The following is an 18,888-nucleotide window of genomic DNA, read 5'->3' on the forward strand; positions in this document are numbered from 1 at the left end:
TAGCTTGAACCTTTGCAAAGCGTTGACAGTGCAGCAGCCAGGCTCAGAAACCACACGCTTGTGTTGCCCACTGCAGGGAGTGACCTTCCCTGCAATGCACGCCATGATAGCTCGGTGGCTGCCGAAGGATGAGCGCAGTCTGCTGTCTACGATTATCTACTCGGGTGGCCAGATTGGCACTGTGGTGGCCATGCCTTTATCTGGCATACTCTGCGACTCAACCTTCCTTGGCGGCTGGCCTGCTGCTTTCTACGTCTTTGGTGGGTGAATATCTTGGCAGAACGCTGCCTCAGTTGTGCCTTGTCATTGCTCAAGTCCCAATCTCACTGTGCTCAAGTTTTAGTCTTTCTTTGCTGATTTAGCTTGTACAGGAAGAAAGAAAAAAATAAGGAATAGCAATGTATATGGTTGCTGAAGGTGCTCTACTAATTCTTTGTGTTGTGGAAATTCAGTCTTCTTGCCACTAATGCAGCAGTCCCTAAATTGCAGTCTCCTGAGTTTTGGGGGCACATGAAAGCATATTTAAAGGGTTTCAAAGAACATTTTGTTGTAGTTGGTGCGTATTTACGTTTGAAAAATGAGGAGCAAGTGCAGTAGACAGTAACGAGATGGTGCCAATAAGACGCGGTAGAGAAGTATTGAGTTTAAGCTAGTACACTTCCAAATTGCAAACAGAATGGCCTTATCATGAGTGGAGGCTTCTTAAGCCAGAAAGGATGCAAAACAGGAAAGTTGATTGTAATGCCACCTCGAGGTTACAGCACCAGCCTAATCCATGTGACGTCATAGGTGGTGGCAGGGTCAGTTCAGTGCTATTTACTTTGCATACCTGCCAAATTTTTTTGTTTTATCATAAGATACCAGATTATTAGTGCTTGTTTCTGATTGTCATATTGACACAAATATGTTATAATTTTTCACTTGTGTGCAGTTAAGGTGAAAACAGTTTTAAAAAGTCAGTACAGTCGCTGAGTGATATTCTGTGGCCAAATTTTTTGGACCCATTGATTATATGGGTGTACCCGTGCAGCAGTGACAGCAACTGATAGAACCAACGGATAACGGCAACTGAATGTTCGACAACCGTTATGTAAATATTTAATTAATCAACTTTATAAACATTACTGCTTGTCTTCTGTATAAATCATTGTTGCTGTGACTATATATGGAACAGAGTAAGTGTGCCTGTTCACAGCATCCCTACGGAATCAAGTTTGTAAGTCTTTCATAAACAGTATATGTATTGAGTAATGCAATAATTTTCAGTATCTTCAACCAACTTTAGTATATTTTGCATTCCACTGAAATGTTTTTCAGACAATTAAAAAGAAGTATGGTGTATTGTGTTTTTACATCAATTTATTTATTTATTTACAGTACCTACATGCCCGTGTGGGGCATTAGTGAAGGGGATAATATAAGCATTAAAATACAAAAAAATACAAAATACATAACAAGGTGCAGATTGGTAACATGTCATTTGGAATTGTCTAAAGAACAACTACTCTCAAATTTGGTTTAAGAATAACAAAAGGCAACAAGGGTCAAAAAGTGCCAAGCACATGTGACTAGGAAGAAGAAAAGAAAGCCTAAACAATAACTTTCAACTGTGCCTAGGCCATGGTATAAGATATATATATACTCTTTTGGTAGGAACAGTTGCGAGACGTGATCAACCCGATAAATCAGCAACGGCGCGTCCATCGACCTGTTGACGGCAGCGGGTACCTATTGGCAGGACGATGCAACTTCAACACAGAAAAGGTTTTATATACTGTCGCTATAGCAAGCGGCGCTTCACGGGAAATCCAAAACGATTGAGTCACGTGTGAAAGTAGGTCACCGTGGTGAAAGGAGAGCGTGGGGGCAGGGGCATTGCCTCGAGGGAGCAGATATGGCGACGTGATACCACGTGCAGAAGCTGTTCTCTGGTTGCTTTTGTTATCTGTGCATTCCTTGTCCGTGGAAGCTCTCTAAATGAAGTTGAGTCTTGCCACCTGTAGGTATCCGGGCTGATGGACAAGCACCATTGCTGCTTTATCTGACTGATCGCATCTCACAAGCAAGCCAAAAAGTGTCCCCACCTAATGAGTATATATCTTACACTGTGGCCAAGGCTGACCTGAAATAAAACTTTGAAGCACAAGCGGGAATGTTGAATGAGAAGCGGACACAATTTCTCGAGGGAGCTTATTCCATTTTTGAATTGTTAGTGAAAAGATTAATACTTAAATAGGTTTATTCTTGCAGTAAACTTGTGCGCGTTTCATGTGTGAGCTGTGCGGGCAGATACATACGTTTGCTCCAGCATGCTGTTTCCTTTTTCGAATACACATTTAACATGTTTAACAATTTTCAAGGAGAAAAATTCTGGCAGAACCCATCTTGTGATGACTGTTCACGGTAATGTGATTAGCATTAAAGCAGTGTAGCAACAGACTGTATTGCCAACAGTGAAATGATTCATCATTGAGGTGTGTATGCAGCCGGACTCTTGTCTCATGCTTCCATAACAATGATGATTTTGCTATAGCATGTCATGCATGTCATATCATACATGTAATGGCATGACATGTGATGCATGCAAAGAAACAGTTAAAAAGTTGAAGAAACAATCGTTGTCATTCCATTCATGTCATGCATGTTATTTTATCCGTGCAATTCATGTCGTGCAGTTCATGTCGTGACTTGCATGTCATGTCACGCCATGTCATTCATGTCAGTACATGCATACATGTCATGCATATCCTGATATACACCCGGTTAAAGAAATGACCATGACAGCATCCCGATGACGTAAATGACATATACCTATGTTATGACACGCATGCCATGTCATGCATATCCTGAAATAGTATGTCCACTCAAAGAAATGACGACGATGGCATCATTATGGCTTAAGAGGCTAAACAGATGGATGGACGAACTCAAAGTGCCACAGTAGGTAATGAATGCTAGTTGCATAAAAAAAAAAACTTTGATAGCAACATTAATTTTATGGTACGTCAGCATACATCGATGAGTAAAAAATTACTTATCAATTAACTACAGTAAAATATAGAGCCAGAGAAGACAATGAGGCTTAATTCAAGTCATCTCAGCTAGCCTGATTTCTAATACTTTCATTTTTACATCAGTTTGACCAATTAACCCTAAGTATGGGCAAGTTGTGTCTATTGTAATCTTCATGCTCAGATGGGCATGTGCACTGGGCTGGGCATACTACTGTCCTTGCTGTGTTTGAAATAAGGGACAAGTGGCCAGACTATATTGGATGGCAGTATGCATCTTCTGTGGTTGTAGACTTGTTGTTGTCAAATTCAATTTTACATGTGATCAGGCATGTAATGACGAAAGAACTTTAAGGAACAGATTAGACAAATTCGTGCCCCCAAAATTAAAGATCTCGGTGGCAACGATAATGATAAGCTCAGCTGTCAATTGGTTTGGTCAAATGTACATGATCATACGTGCCAGACATTCTTAATGAACTGGTTCTTATTATGTACGTCATTGTCCCAGAAGCTGCTTTGACCACCACAATGAAGATATGATTTTGGATGCGGCAGGATCATGTTGCTAGAGCCTGTTATATCATTTGTTATGCAAGAACAATAACGAAGTGAGTTCACCTTACTTTGGAGTGAAAATATGATAATGGTGATAGCTTGTCGAAAATGACACAGGCTCACACGAGCATCTTAACAAAATACAATAAAGCTTATCAATAGAGCTTGATATGAACGTTTTCACACTTGCAGTGTTGCAAATGTTCAACCCTCAGGCTCATGACCCTAACCTAGCATGCTCAGCCTGTTCAAGTATTGAGCTTTTCTGGTTACTGCTTTCCATTTGATTCTACAGTGTTATGAAAATGTATATTCTACTATGATGTATATCCTATGACATGCAGTAGCAGATTGCACGGCAAGTTATGCTAAAATGTATTACAGTAAAACCTCTTTAATTCGGCCCCCCTTAATTACGGAAATCATATAATTCGGATTCGTCCTCTGGTCCCGGCAGGCATATGTATAATTTAGCACAATCAAACTCTCATTTGTTCAAACATATTTGGCTGCACATCGGTTAATTTGGATAACTGTCTGAGCTTGGCGAGCGCGGAGCACCTCAAATGTGGGATGCGAGAGCAAAAGTGGCATTAGCATCCAACCTAAACGAAGCAGCGCTGTCCACTTCACCATAGTCATCAGCAGAAATTGTGCGTGAATGGAAGCAACGCTGGAACACTTCGTGCCTATTTGTGCTTTTAAAGCCTTTATTCTTGCATTTACCACCATGCATAACATCGTGTTGGCCGCTTGCCTTCGTAACTGCGTAGTCACCTTCCATGAATGCGTCGGCAGCCACCACGATTTTGTCTACAGCAATTTCGGCATAACGGTAGTTTCATTTTGACTCTGTGTGCAGGTGAGATGCATGCCTTGAAAAGTGCAAGGTCGCTGTCCATGATCACGTTGATAGCAGCCACGGTCTTTCACAGCGGTTGCAGTGAACAGTAGTTTCATGTTGACTCAGTGCGAAGTGGTTGAGCATAAAGATCACCGACTACATTGCGATGGACGGATGACCTGTTGGCGACTAGTTCACTGGCGAGAAAATAATTGGGATGTGTGTGGGGTAGCCAAAAGCATCTCTCGGATGAGGATGCGTGCCGTGACCATGCTGTGAAGAAAGTTTCGAGGTTTTCGCTACAAATTCGGTAATTATGCTTCTTTCCATTGTTGCAGAACGATAAAAAAAAAACGGTGTGGAGGCTGACGTTTGAGCAGCTTTTTTTTATCTGTCAGGCTCGAACCCTGACATCACATAAAGCACTCCGCAGTTGAGTTTTGCCATGCCCAGGCACGGACCACGACATGATCACTCTTTAAAGAGACACTAAGTAGAAAAATAAGCTTAATTGTGCTTAATTAGCAAATTAGCAAATTAGCAACATTAGCAACTTAATTAGCAAATTAGCAAACACACAGAAAAAACCACTCTTAAAATTGAGAGGAGGTTTTATGAGACAGAAAAGACACAAGAATGAAAAATGGCCGATGACAGTGCATTAATGTTCTTGTGCCAGATTGCCGCGATGTCATGGACTTTGACGGCTTTTGCTCTTTTAAGTAAATTTTTGTATCCGTAATGATGGACTACATTGCATTCTAGAGAAGCCAAATACTGAACATAGCAAGTGTTGAGAACATTTACTGCACCACAATGGCCCAAACACGGGGAAAATACTTCAAAAATCTATTACACCACAATGACCTACCAGAGCTGGCGTTCAGCATGAAATTAAAAAAAAAGGTGTGTACAAAATGAAAAGAATACTTTATAAGCATAACTGATTTAGTGTTTTTCTTTAGTGTCTCTTTAAAAGAAGTGGGGAAAAAATCTGGAAAGTGTATGCAACCTTGAGTAGCTACACATTGTAGACAGCAAATGGCTGCCAGCAATTCTTTAATTTCATTTACCTTCTTGCTGGTTTACAACCACCTCATGCGGGGATGTAACAAGGAATACTGCACTTTGCCTTCAGTAAAAAGGGTTAGAGCCGTGTGGTAAGTTGTTTCAAGGAAACAGAAAGCAGCTATGATGATCATCAAGTGAAGCGAAGGGACCTCCATATGTTTGAGCTATAGCTGGTAATGATTATTCTTTGACTCGGGCAGTGCACTCTAAATGAAATGAGGGCCTTGTGTCATTTCCTTCCTTCCTGTTCCGTTTCTGCAGTACTCATATCAAAGGCAGCAGTTCATTGTAAGAAAAAAAAAAGGATTATAATTTTGAATACACTTTCGATAAAACCATGTGTAGAATACTGTGGAAGTATCCATGTTTTATTGTTTAGGGGGTATTGTCATGTTATCTTTTGTCCTGGACCTCAATATTCGGTTTGTTCTTATGTTCCAGGCCTGATTGGTGTAGTGTGGTTTGTGTTCTGGGCCTTCCTGGCGTACAACAGCCCTCAGGAGCACCCGCGTATCAGTGATGAGGAACGCATCTACATTGAAACCAACCAGGGTGAAGAACAGGCTCGGGAGGTGCGCACATAAAAAGTTTTATTTGTGACTGCCATATATGGTACTGGTTGTTGTATTGGTAAGGGAGACTGAATGGTAGCCAGCTTGCTTGTACTTACATTTTGCACAGCAGCAGCATCCTTTCATGGTGTGTTTTGTTATGTTTGAATGCACTGCTTACCTGTTTCATCTGGAATAAAGAAGCTCGCACCACCCGTAGCAATGCCAGATGAAAACTGTATATTTACTCAGTGAAAGGAACAATGGTACCACCTGCCATCAATAAGGGTAAACTAACCTGTGCCACTTCGCAGTGCATGTTTTGCCTTTTGAGGACAGACGGTGGTACTGGTCCTTTCGCTGAGAAATTTCCTTTGTTTGGCCTAATGTTGTTGTGGGAAGTGTTTGCTTCTGTTTGGTTCGGAACCAAACTGGCATGTTTGCATGCATATGTGGTATTGAACAAAACGCAGAGCAAAATTCCACCTTTGTTCAAAATCTTAGTTCAAATGAGGCAGCAGTCTAGTTGTGAGAGGTATATATAGAGAGCCTCCTCATTGACGCAGAATTTTCCAGTTACCGTACAAGTATCACATGATGTCCTCACATGTGAAAAATATGTGCTGCTATACCTAAGGAATGAAAGTTGGCATGTTATATTTAAGCATTGCCTGCTTGCTAACGCCGCACTTTGGCCTCAAGATGTTGCAGGCACTGTCAGCTGCACACACTAAGGAATTAAATTAGGCTTAGCTGTATGGAGTGGTAGCTATACTAAATGGACTTTTGCTCATTAATTTATTCTTTCGTGAAAGTTAATTTGTATCCTCGTGTAACAATTTCATCTTTGTGTAATTATTAAACTTTTGAAAGTAGCCCTGGCCAATGCCATTGCACTGTCCATGGATTGCAAAACCATTCTAAAGCCATGGAAATCCAGGCATTATTCCCCTGTGTATTCTGTAATGATCAAGAGAAGCAGTGTAATAGTTGGCATAAGTCTTATGTTAAAGCCATCAGCACATAGTAAACAATGTGAACGTGGTGACATTCATAATTTTTCTTTTGTAGTAAAGCCCTAAGTACTGCATGCATTAACGTGTGCCCATTGTGGATTGGAGAGTTTAAGCTGCCTTACTCATTGTTTCAGTGACAAATGTAAAATACTATTCTTTAGAGGCTTGCAGGTGTTCAAAAATTTTGATCACAAATTGAATAACCTTTGTTACTCAGTTCATATTCGGTTCAAGAATTTGACTTTCAATATTTTTCGAATGAGCTAAATCTCAATATAGTGAAGTCGGTAAAATCGGCAATTTGCTTCGTTATATCGAAATTTCGTTCTATTGAAATTCGACATTTTGTGCAGATAAGTACAGTTGCTGATCTATTTCTTTTACACAGAAAGGGGCTGCAGAATTTTCCGAATCATTGGGCAATCGAAAAAAGCAAATTCTAATGAAAAAAAAAACAATTCATTTTGATAAATTTGGGAGTCAGCGACGAATGATATGGTTTCATGCCACGTACGTCGACGATATCTTCTTGGCAGTATGAATTAAGCGAAGCCAGCCATGGTTTTGCGTGCACTCTGCCCCTGTGGCTGATAGCATCACCTGCATTGGGACGACGCTATCAGGAAATGCGCTGGCAGCAGGGACTGAATGCTTTTTCTGCCCCTCGCTCCAATGGATCATCAAAACTCGAGATTATGCAACTTCCAATACTAAAGGCGCGTCAAGGCAGCTTACATCGTGCCATGCCATCTTGGCATGCCCACTCTTTTCACACGCAGCCGATTGCCAGAGTGCGTGGCTGCGTATGCACACAGCCGTGCTTGCAGCCATGGGTAGCCGCAGCTGAGAAGCACCAACTTACCCTCTGCCCTCTCACGCGTGCTTGATCATGTTCTCATGAGCTTGCTCCCCTTGCCATCTTTCCCTTTGCTCATGCCGGAAGGCAGCACTCGTGAAGCCACCATCTTTTTTGTCTCACCCTTGCACACTTTCACTCGCACCTAAAGCATACAGTGTGCGGGGCGCATTCGCACTTGGACTCTACACGGAACATGATGCGGCTCCACTTCGGCGGTCACTCTTGTCGCGCGGCGCGTGGTTAGAGAAGTGTGTTTGCAAGCAGCTACTTGTAATTCAATCATTTGACCATGTGCATCCACAGAAGTTTCCATTTATTAGACGGTTCTTGTTGGGCATCCGCAACCACTCAGATACGCAGCATGTGAGGTCGTGCATGTGTAACGAAGCGCGCATGCATGAAATGGCAAGAGTTGGCCGGACGCAAAAGTTGAGAAGGGGATTGCTGTGCAGGCGCCGGTAGTATGCTACTCAGTGCTGCCATATGCCAGCTCCTTAAATAGTGTAGCCAAGATCAGCCGCCACGAGGTCAAACCACAAGCTGGAGTCATATCTTTGGCAAGAGTCATTTCGAAAAATGCACTCTCGTAGACATGCGAGAACATGCAAGAACATCCCGCAAAGGCTGCAGAGCCCGCAGCGGATACTACGCAGCTTTTGAAAAGCTGTGGGTGCACCCAAGAAACTGTGCGTGCTCCTGCGTACTGCGCATGGGCACTTTCGCGTTTGTGGGTTTCTCGAACATGCAGAACTGTTGTGGATGCCCAACTAAAACTGTCCATTGTCTCGGCATTCCTTTTCAGCGGCAGTAAAATTTTGTTATATTGAAATCACATACAAACACACTTCGTTATATTGAAGTTCAAGGTGCATATTTTTCGGTGGGCAAAAGGTTATGAAAACTTAAATACTTTGGCATATCAAGAATTTTGTTATATTGAAGTTCGTTATATCGAGGTTTAACTGTAATTGTTTTTCACCAACTTACCGGGAGAAGGAGCTTGGTGAGGTCGCTTAAAATATCTGTTCTCAGTTTAGCTCAGCCAGAAATACTTAGCCATTCATCCAATTACTGCTCCGAAGAATTACACTTCAGAACGCTAAGTTGCCAAGCAGAGGCATTGGTTTCTGCGCTGACATGTAGATGAGTAAGTTATTTCTCCACAATATCTCGCTGTCGTCTGGTAGAGCATGCTCCCTTTTTATGCTTCCTACAGATTCGTTACGTGAATTAATGCAGAATATTGTTTCTGATTGGTGAACATACCATGTTTGCATCACTAAAGTTATGTTTTCTTTCTTCGTTTTTTTATACATGAGGTTATATTTGGTATTAAATTCAGAGGTAAGCCCCGCTTTTCTTGAATGTTCAATATTCAATCCGATCTGAAAGTTTAGCCACATATAACTGATCACCCCTAATATTTATTTCAATACTGGATTTAGTACTGAAGATGTTCTGACTTTTCGGTTACGAACTTTCTTTTAATGCTCAGAAGAAAGCAATTAAGTGTAACTTGCTTCAAAAAAAGTTCAGCAGCATGTTACACTCCTGTAACACGTGAAGGCAAAAGCCTGCAACACACATGATAATGCATTTAGTTATACAATCGGAAGGGTCAGACTTCTTGCAAGACATCACGAGCCGTAGTGTGAAGTTAATGTATGGCGCTGTGGGTCAACTTTCTCAATAGCACATGCGAACACCTAACACACTACCTAGAGGTTCTTTCATTCTTTCTTTCTTTCCGCATTTATCTTTCTTTTTTCTTTCCTTCTTTCTTTCTTTCATTTCTTCATTCATATTCAGCCATTGCATCTTTTTCTTTTTCTCAACAATAAATGTTTATTCATTTTGCTTGCTTACGGGGGTATGAGCCATTCCTGATGATGATATCTTTTGCTTCACTGGACTAGATGAGTGAGTGAGTGAGTGAGCGAATGAAGAAACTTTGTTGTGAATGGACTAGATGCCACTTTTTTGGAGTATGAGCCATTGCAACTAGCCACTTAAGGCTCAACCCTTATAATTTGTCTCATGCATTTCATTCATATGAGAATTTATGCTTGCAACCTGCAGAAGTTGCCCATCCCATGGCGTGCCGTGCTGACTTCAGTGCCATTTTGGGCACTGATGGTGACTCACTTTGGCCAGAACTGGGGCTTCTACACGCTTCTAACTGAAATGCCCAGTTATCTCAAGAACATCTTGCACTTCGACATCAAGAAGGTGTGTACATGACTTTTGTCCTTTTACTTGCTCAAGAAATTAGCTATATATCATGTCATCAATAAGAAGTGCACTGTTTTTCACTAATAGTATTTCTGTGTTTGTTGTCACGGCAACCCATACTGCTACTTGCAGAAGTTCTCAGAATATGGAATCTTGAAACGAACTGTGCGTGACTGAGCAAGTTAGTTAGTTAGCTAGAGTTAATTTTAGCTATATGGATATTTTAGCTATATAACTATTTAGCTATATAATCTGTGTTCCTCCAGGAAATTTAATGGTAGCCATGATTTCATGACTCTTCCTTCTAGTTCTTGGTTTGCGTAAGAAGGTGATCAGGCATTCAAGCGAATCGCTGTAGAATCCTTAATGACAGACATTGAGCTTGAGAATGTCTCTTGCAGACACAGTTTGGGAATGTTTTAGTTGGTAGAGAACTTTCCTTTCTGTAAGGCAAGACTGGTACTGGCCAGTTTTGTGAAGCCCTGCTGTGTGAATGCCGATAGATATCAACTGGGATCAGGATTATTGGTGTTGTGATAGAGGTCCTGTGACCTTAGGCCCTTGTGGCAATATTAACAAAACCTTCCTATTATCATCTGTAGATAAACATAAAATAAACCATGCGAAATTTGTATGTAAAGTATTATATTTATCATCAGCGGATCATATGGCCACAAGCAAAACTAGAAATCCATGACTTTTCTTTTTACAAACTTTCAACTGAATTTTTTTCACCCCGAAGCATCTAACACTTATCAGGTGACCATGGCTATTTTTTTTTTGGCCGTATGACAAACAATCTGGCTCTTTCTTCCTATGGTAAAGTACCGTAGGAAATATGTTAGCCATGAAACATATATCCTTTTCAAATTATGGGGTGTTATGTGCCAAAACCATGATCAGATTATGAGGCGTGCCGTAGTGGGGGACTCTGGAAATTTGAACCACCTGGAGTTCTTTAACGTGCACCTAAATCTAAGTATGCGGGTGTTTTTGGATTTCACCCTCGTTGAAATGTGGCCGCCATGGCTGGGATTTGATCCTGTGACCTCATGCTTAGCAGCCCAATGCCATAGCCACTAAGCAACCACGGCAGGTCATGGATTCTTTTCAAACCACCATTGTAAAGATTACCTGACCAGTACAAGCTTATTCAAGTGCTGATTTTAATTTCCTTCAAAATTAGAATTGCAAACTTCTATTATGTTCCTGCAGTCAAAAGCATTAAGGAGACTATTAGAGAAATTTTTTATGTTAATTAATAATGCTGCAATTTTTAGAGATTGTGGTTGTTTAAAGTACTTTATATCGTTCATTGGTCAAAGTTGTGAAGTCTGTTTTTTTAGCGTTTAGCATCACTCCAGTTTCACTATTGTATTAAAATGCTTTATTAAAACATTATAGAAAGAGTATTATGCAACATAATTACTTTGTTAAAAGATTGTCAAGATACTAATGTAAACATGTACACTGCACACAGTTATTTCACTTGAATTTATTCCGCAAGTTAACTGTATTCATTAGTATTTGTTTAGCTTTATGCTCTCAGACCCTACGTAGAGAATCATTACTACTAACTTTTTATTCTACTAAGATGATTTTACCGTTGCTCTATCACTATATCTGTTTCATTTGCTGCTGTCACTATGCTTTACCATGTTTTGGGTGCTGTCATTCATCATACTTTCATGTAGTCTCTTTTAATCACCTTCCCCAAAGCAATTCATTTTTTCTTGGTGTGTGAAAAACTAATCCAGGTGTAGCAAAATGTGTAATAAAAAAATAAAGACAGCTGTGAAGGCTTTCACACAAATCTGAACAAAACAATATGGTTATGAGATAGTATTCTTTGTACTGACTCTCCACATTCCCTGTCTATGTGCATGGGTATATGTATTTGCAGTGAGCTACCGGTCATAAATTCACACCTGTTTCTGTATGCATTTGCTTCTATTGTGTACTGAAGAATAGTGTGTGCATGTGTATGTGCGGCAGGTTGGATGATACGTGCTGGATGATAGGCGTTCACGTTGAGTTTCACATAGAGCCACTTGGGATGCTTTGCTTACCCTTTTTCTTGGGTGTTTTCATCGTCAACATTCCCCACCACATTTCGGCTGCGGTGACTCTTGTTCTCATCAGTTGTGATGTTGTGATCTGGCCTTCATAACTGCTAAGCACGATTTGGTTGCACCATGTGGGAGGGTTGGGTCATATTAGGCGGTCTGTTGTAAGAAGCTTCCGTGGCCACCAGATAAAGCCGACAAACTTGCGTATAAAGGGCTACTCTCAAGCATGACTGGCATGGTGAGTGTACTGTGGCGTTAGCTGCCAAGAGTGCCTTTTCAGTGCCTAAAGTTAACCCTTAGGAGCTAGAACTCTGAGGGCTCAGTGTTCTGTTTCAGAATGGGTACCTCTCGGCAGTGCCGTACCTCTTGGGGACATTCTCCAGCTGGGGAGCGGGATATCTGGCTGACCACATACGGCGAAAAGACCTGTTCACGACCAGCATCATTAGGAAGTTCTTCAATTCCGTTTGTAAGCGGGCCACAGTTTCGAAGTATTCCTACAGTCTGCCTGCATGACCCCAAACATACCTGATAAATAGGTTTATAATAACTGCATCTGTCTTGGCATAATGATTGCCCTGTACTGTCCTGCCAGATTATTATGGAACTAATGCACGTACTCGAATGTGCGTACTCCTCTCTCGCTCTTCCTTTTGGGCACACTGCACCAACTAGTGGTGATGCGCCATCCATTTGAATACGAACTACCCAGTGACCCAGGTAGGCGGGAAAGCAAATAGAAACATAAATACATAGATACTTGGTCCCCAGAGAGTGCCTTAAGTACCCTGAGAATGGAAATGCATGAAAGGTCAGCAAATCTTTACTAAACAATCAACTTGTTGTGTAATCAAACAATATTTAGTATATTTAATGAAGTTTTAGTATTCTTCAGGTTCGACTAGTATTTTCTATATTCTAATGTTGGCATGTCTGAATTCGCATGCTACAGTAGTTCGTAGGAACAGGCGGCAGGCCAATTTTGATTGATTGGCACTTGTGTGGTTTTGCCACTATATATGCTGTGCTAAGAGAATTCACATGGAGCCTGACAATGTCCCAGGATCAGATAACTTGTTCATGTATTGCTGTGTCCGGCTCACTGTTCAGAATGTTCAACTTTCTCCTTGCTCTCACATATTTTTTATATTGTTTTCATGTGCAGCATTCTTTGGAACAGCCATCTGCCTGTTTATTGTGACCTTTGCGGGTTGTAACGGATTCCTCAACGTAATTCTTTTGACCATTGGCATGGGCCTCAACGGCTTCTGTTTCTCAGGCTACATGGTGACCCATGTTGACATGTCCTCGGACTTTGCAGGTATGAGAAGTTGTGCCTTCTTTTTGGTGGCATAATTGAGCCCTGCTGTAGCATTATTGAAATGCTAATGAAATTGTATTGTTACAAAGGATCATTGCTGTCAGCAGGTTAGTTAGAACAGTGGTACGACAAACTTTATTTAGCAGAGGTTAACACTGGCCCAAGCCAGTTGGATTCCATTGTTATAACTGTTAATAGTGTGGGAGTTACTGTTATATGTGGTTTATTTTACCACAGAACCGATGCTGAATGTGACAGTGGTTCTGTGGTTGGTCATTGTTATGCCCAGTATACTATATTGTTTAATGGGCTATCTTTTTTGTTCTGGCAAGGTGTGTATTCTGGAATTCAGAAGTGAAGTCAGCATTTAATGTACAGGGCTCAGAATGCGATTCTCAGTTTAATTGAACACCGCACCTTCAAGAATCAAGCAAAGATTAGCCAGTACTGGTGTACGAATAAAGCAAAAGCCTTAGCCTCGATGTGGAGGCACCCAGCCCTTGATGCATCAAGCAATTAAATTTGGCCTAGGTGATAAGGCACCACACACTACACTTGTTCCATCAGTATATCCAATATTGGCTGGGGCTCCTTGATTCTCTTTTGGCCGTGCTGCTCAAGATCAATATTTCTGAATGTGCTGGAAGAAATTGTTTCCAGCCGGTTGGACAATCAGCCACTTTCCTGTGGAGAACTAGAAAACTATTTAGCTTCAAATGATGCTGCTGCATGTTTGATCCTCTTCTCTTGCAAACTTATTTAATGACAGAAGCCACGAAAACTGATTAGATATTGCAGCAACATCAGATAACCAATCTTACAACGATGCTTCAAGCCGAAGTCCCAATGTTCAGTAAATGGTTGGTGGCAGGCATCATTTCAGTTTTTATCTTCTACATATACATGCCTCATTTGATACTCCTTGTTTGTTAACAATTCACCTTATGTTCATTGTCTCAACATATATTATGAGGAATGTGCCACATTGTGAAAAGCTTTTGCTCAGACAGTGTTTGGGTTTCAACTCAGGTCGGCCATTTAACTCTTTCGTTACCGTTAGAAATGTGCTCATTTTCAGTGCTTTTATGTTTGAATATTTTAAGACATAGCAGTTGCAGAGTGTACTGCGATATGTAATATTATCACCTGATCACTGGTGTTTTGAATCGATGCATAGCAGTAATAATTGCTCAAACAATTTTGAGAATTATTATGTGAAACTTCAAACAAGCACCTCAGGAAACACGAATGAAAGTAATAATCTGCTGTTTTTTAGTATAAGTACTGTGAGTGAAAAAAAAGAAAAGATCTAATACACAAATTATGCACCTGATGCCTGGTTTCCAACTCTTGTAAGTCAGGTCACACAAAAAAGTTATGAAAATTTGGCGGCATCAGTACTAGCCATAGTTAAGCTCATGCTTTGTGGGAAAGCAGTAGCCTTGCAAATGTGAAAAGGGGTAAGTTCCCATTGTACAGGGAGCATTTGTCTTTACTCGGTGTAGCAGGCACTTGGTTTGTTTTTTTACTGCATCCTTTATACTAGCAAAGCAATGGCTGTCAGGTCGGGGAGCATGTAGGAACCTCCACCATACTTGATTATTGCATTCAGTAAGCTTTTCTGTGCAAGCAAGGTGCTCTAGTGTGTGTTCATCTGGCGCTGGAGCTTCCATTTGCTTTGTTCAATTCCTGTACAGTGTTGTACAGTAATGTGGAGTATTGCTAAATATTGTACAGTAATGCATAAGTGCACTTCCACAGGTGGTGTTCAGAATGTAGGAGATCAGGTAGCCTGTGAAACTTTGGTCAAAGGTCGGTCTGAAATTCACTGCGTGCTGTTATGTGAATGAAAACCCCACACGACAGGAAGGATTGCTCGTAATAATTTGTACAAGCACTGTTGAAGCGCTGATAGATAAAACCAACCCAGTGGGGAAAATAATGTTGCACTTGATATTAGTCTAACGCAGTTATCAAAATAACATGGACTTATGAGCACCTAGCTTTGTTTGAGACATCCTCAAAACAGCTTATGTGTCAAATCGGAAAATTGACAACCCAAGAGAAGCTTATATGTCTTCGCTGCTGTCACTTAAAAATTGAGTTGCTGAATCTACCAAAGCACAAACTTTGCTTCTTTTTATTCAAGAAGCGCTAGGAGCACTGGAGGCTAGTTTTGATGATACCTTCAGTAAAAGTTTTGTTTTTCCAGACTTGCCAATCAGCCAAAAATTTTGACAAATAGGTACAGTTCAGTCTTATTTCAGATGATGCATGATGTAGCTATTAGAAGAATTTAAACATACAGGTAAACGTTTAACAACACGTAGAAGAGCTGTCGATCAAAGTGATCGATTTCTATAGGCGTGGTAATGTAAGAAGTAATGTGGCTTGACTAGCATTTGTTTTATAGTGACTGCTGATAAAGGAATACTGACATGATGATTTCGACTATTAGTTTTCTTTTCTTTTTGTGTTAAATGAAGGTCCTAGACCTCTAAACCCTAGAGAAAAATACTAGAAAGGCTCAGAGCACTCTAAAAAATTCAATATACTACAGTCAACTTCCGTTAATTCGACCCTGATGGGACCGATGAAATCGAACAAATTATTGGGCTGGTCACACTAAACAAGACGTAGAAAAAACGTCGGAACACACCACTGGTTCATATGGCAGTATTTGCTCGATTCTAACACGCCCCCAAATCAAACACACCCGCTTTCCATGTGTTCGAAGTATGAGGGCGAATCAGAAAGTCTTCTTTCCCCTATTTTTTATTAGCCAAAGTAAGGTACATACAGTAACTACAAGTATACATACTATTCTACGTACCTTACGCTATTTTTCCACATAGTCCCCGCACCACTTCAGACATTTGTCAATGCCCCTGTGGTAGAATTTGCGACGCACGCAGCCTCCCTGAACGCTCATTGTCATGCAATTCTTTGTGGCCTTTTGTGAACTCACAACACCACCTCACACTTCTCAAAGCAAGAAACTTTTCCCCATATGTGGGCTGCATTTCCCTGTGGATTTCGATGGACGTTTGACCCTTGCTCCATAGAAAATGAGTCGCACTTTGTTGCTCATACGCTGTGGACGTGTGAAGCACTACCGCCATTTTCAACAACTAACAGCATTGCTGTGCCGTGGAGCTACCGGCAGATAAGGCTGGTCCGGTCCAAGAAAGGTCCACTGTTAAGAGGAAGCTTTAGCTCGGGCCCAACTCTGACGCGGCCTATTCAAATACATGTAAAAACACAAAAATGTTTTTCTGAGATAACCTCTGGACCGATTTTAATGAAATTTGTTGCATTTGAGAGGGCAAGTGAAATTCTAGGGACTGTTGGTCGCGGAATTTCTATTTAGGTCCTGAATTTTGTTAAAAAGATTTTCAAAAATTCGAAAGTTTGAAATAAATAGAAGCACGAAGTTTACAAATTCATAACTCTGCATCAAGAGCAGATATCGCGGTTCTATAAACTAGATCCATCAGATCATTGAAAGCGGACAAACGAGGTCATTTTACATCTTATGTGAATTGGTTACGTTGTTTACAAGGGTTCTGCAAAACGTATATTTCCATTTTACTATATTTTTTGACATTCATGTGTAACCTATCAATTTTGTCCACTTTAGATGTACTATTAGATGCAATTCACGTAATTGTATTATCCATTTTTGTAGCTGACTTACAGAGTTCTAAACTTGATCGTTTCGTTTTTTGAAAATTTTCTATTTTTGCTAATTTTTAATAAAAAATTGACGACCTAAATAAAAAATCCGAAACCAACAGTCACTAGATTTTAAGTTTTTCTTTTAACTGCAACAAATTTCGTCAAATTTGGTGCAGTGGTTGCCGAGAAAAACGAATTCTGCTTTTACATGTATTTAGATAGGAGCACCCGAGCTAAAGCTTCCTCTTAAGATCGACGTAAGTTTTCCAAGAAGCCATCGACTACCGCATCTGGCGATGGGGGGATACCCCATCAGCAACACGCAGCTGTCACTGTTGATGTTCACGCCTCATCATTCAATTCGCTTCAAGACAGCAACGTTGTCCTCCTGACCGTCACGAAGTGGCCAATTATCGATGAAAGGATCCTCGTCGAGAACTCCTGGGGGAAAGCATCGACGGCAGAATAACATCGCACTAACACTTCCACAGGCTCCTCAGGAAGACATCGATGACCATAAGACCGCAAGCGGTAATTAAGGCCGCCTTGGCCCCCGTACGATCGACCTGTCAAGTGTGAGAAACGTTCAAGCAGGCGTCCCCATGTTGACATAATTGCCATCTTCCCCGAAAAAGCGTCACCCCTTTATTCCCTGAGCTGACACAAACGAAAGGATGAAGAGAAGAAAATCCGAACGGTAGGAGCTCGTCGACGGCAGAAACAAAAGGACTAATACTTCCACAGGCTCCCCAAGAAGACGTTGACGACCGCAAGACCGCAAAGGGTTATTTGAGGTCGTCCTGGCCCTTGTGTTAATCAGAACCATTGAGACTTGGATAAGAGTCACAACCATGTACCAATGAAGTGAATACATTCTTTTCTACCTTTTTTCATCATCACGATGCCCGGCTTCATCATCGTTTCCCGATTCTTGCGGTGAAGACCCACCTCACCCGTTCGAGATCGTATCACCACCGATTGGAATGGATATGTTGACGACGCATTTACAGCCATAATTCGGCTTAAAAAAAATAGGGGCCGTTCTGATTCGCCCTCCTAGGAAACTAATGCAATGATAACATTAAATCTTCTCAACAAAATAGAAATCGACGGTGCATCCGATTTTTAGCAAGAAAAATGGCCAAGGGTCCAATATGTGTTGCACAGGGGCGACCTGTTTCCTAAAGTCAGCGTCGCCGCATGATTTTTCAAGTCCGCTTTGCTTCAACATATCTGTGTTATGCGTTAAAGCATACGAGCTTCGCGAACTCTGTTTTTGGTTCAATCTTCTCTAAGAGGGGAGGGGGGGTTGCACTTTAGATTCGGATAAATACCATAATCAGACTTTGTGGGCTACCATTATTGCTTGAAAATATTCATAGGGCAGGCCAAAAATAGGTGTTTGTTGACAAGAGATGTCGTGTGTTCAACTCCTTCATGTTCACTAAGCTCTGCCTAGACAGATGCTGCCAGTAAAGGGGTTGCAATTGGAGAGTCACCATAAATGTCAGGTGTGTGCATGCTGACTGGTTAGGCCTGAATTATCTGGCGAATGCGAATTTTAGGATCGAAATAACGGAAGTATTGGTCCAAAGAAATGTACAGGCAGCTGCTGGAACCTTCGGTTGTGGTCGAATTAACCGAGAAATTGAATTAACCGGAGTCGAATAAACGCTCT

The 18,888-nt window shown here is 41.1% G+C and overlaps 1 protein-coding gene across 1 annotated transcript in view; it reads left to right on the forward strand.

The window, feature by feature from the left end:
* LOC126536570 (sialin-like) overlaps positions 1–18,888 on the forward strand; it is a 44,943-nt gene that overhangs the window by 5,354 nt on the left and 20,701 nt on the right. The window contains exons 4-8 of the mRNA XM_050183587.3: positions 77–260; positions 5,926–6,056; positions 9,990–10,139; positions 12,548–12,680; positions 13,377–13,532. Coding sequence (XP_050039544.1) covers positions 77–260; positions 5,926–6,056; positions 9,990–10,139; positions 12,548–12,680; positions 13,377–13,532 — 754 coding nt within the window. The remainder of the gene's footprint in view (positions 1–76; positions 261–5,925; positions 6,057–9,989; positions 10,140–12,547; positions 12,681–13,376; positions 13,533–18,888) is intronic.

The sequence above is a fragment of the Dermacentor andersoni genome, chromosome 4 (assembly GCF_023375885.2).
Source record: "Dermacentor andersoni chromosome 4, qqDerAnde1_hic_scaffold, whole genome shotgun sequence".
In the NCBI taxonomy this organism is placed as follows: Eukaryota; Metazoa; Arthropoda; class Arachnida; order Ixodida; family Ixodidae; genus Dermacentor; species Dermacentor andersoni.